The sequence below is a fragment of the Suricata suricatta genome, unplaced genomic scaffold (assembly GCF_006229205.1).
Source record: "Suricata suricatta isolate VVHF042 unplaced genomic scaffold, meerkat_22Aug2017_6uvM2_HiC HiC_scaffold_26060, whole genome shotgun sequence".
Lineage (NCBI taxonomy): Eukaryota > Metazoa > Chordata > Mammalia > Carnivora > Herpestidae > Suricata > Suricata suricatta.
In genome coordinates this window covers 1-797 of record NW_021871616.1, presented here as the reverse complement: position 1 = coordinate 797, position 797 = coordinate 1, and the positions used below count along the sequence as shown (strand labels likewise).

General features: G+C 58.2%; 1 gene segment (V, D, J or C); it reads right to left on the bottom strand.

Moving 5' to 3' along the window:
• Positions 1-19: 19 nt before the first annotated feature.
• LOC115284915 lies at positions 20-609 on the bottom strand. The segment is given in 2 exon segments: positions 20-358; positions 446-609. Coding segments are annotated over 2 exon segments (381 nt in total).
• Between the last annotated feature and the right edge of the window lie 188 nt (positions 610-797).

Sequence of the window (797 nt, the reverse complement as noted above, 5' to 3'; positions counted from 1 at the left end):
GGACTCAGAAATGTTTTTGCTCAGGGAGCAGAGCAGCGTGTGCAGCTGTGGTACTCCCAGGCAGCGCAGTAGTACACGCCCTCGTCGCTCTTCTCCAGCCTCTGGATGGACAGGTTACAGGTGTTGATATACTTGTCACACGTGGCGTTGACCTTGTCTGCTTTCAAGCCTCTATCTCTATAAACAGATGATGTGGACATTTCCAACCTGAGGATCCACTTGGGGGCACTTCCCTCCTGGTGGAGGTACCAGTGCATGTAGCTGACCGAGGTGCTGACTTCGCAGGACAGCGTGGCGTAGCTGCCCAGGCGCCCCACGACCATAGTGGGCTGCTCCATCCTGAGTGATGCCACACCACCTGTGAGGGGGACAGCAGTGAGACACGGAAGGCTGGGAGCCTAGGGTCACCCTGCTCACTCACACAGGGGATGGAGTCAGGACTTACCGGGAAACAGGAGGGCGCACAGGAAGGCGAGGGGACCCAGCATGGTTCTGCTTCCCACCTGCTGGAGAGCAGCCCAGGGTGACCTCCCAGCTGCGCCTGCTGGAAGGAGACTGACTGGGTGGGGGGCAGTGGGCAGGTTAGGGTCTGAGCTCTGCTCCACTGAGGCCCCTACAGGTGCTAGTGACAGAGAGGTTGGAGGGAAGGAGGGGCCAGAGTCAGGGACAGGTCTGCCCACAAGGGGAAGAGGGACCCCCAATGGTCAGGTTTTGAGAAACACTGAAGAGCATTGGTGCAGTTAGAGCACCAGCAGCAATAACAACCCTTGATTGGACATGGACTTCATGTAAGCACC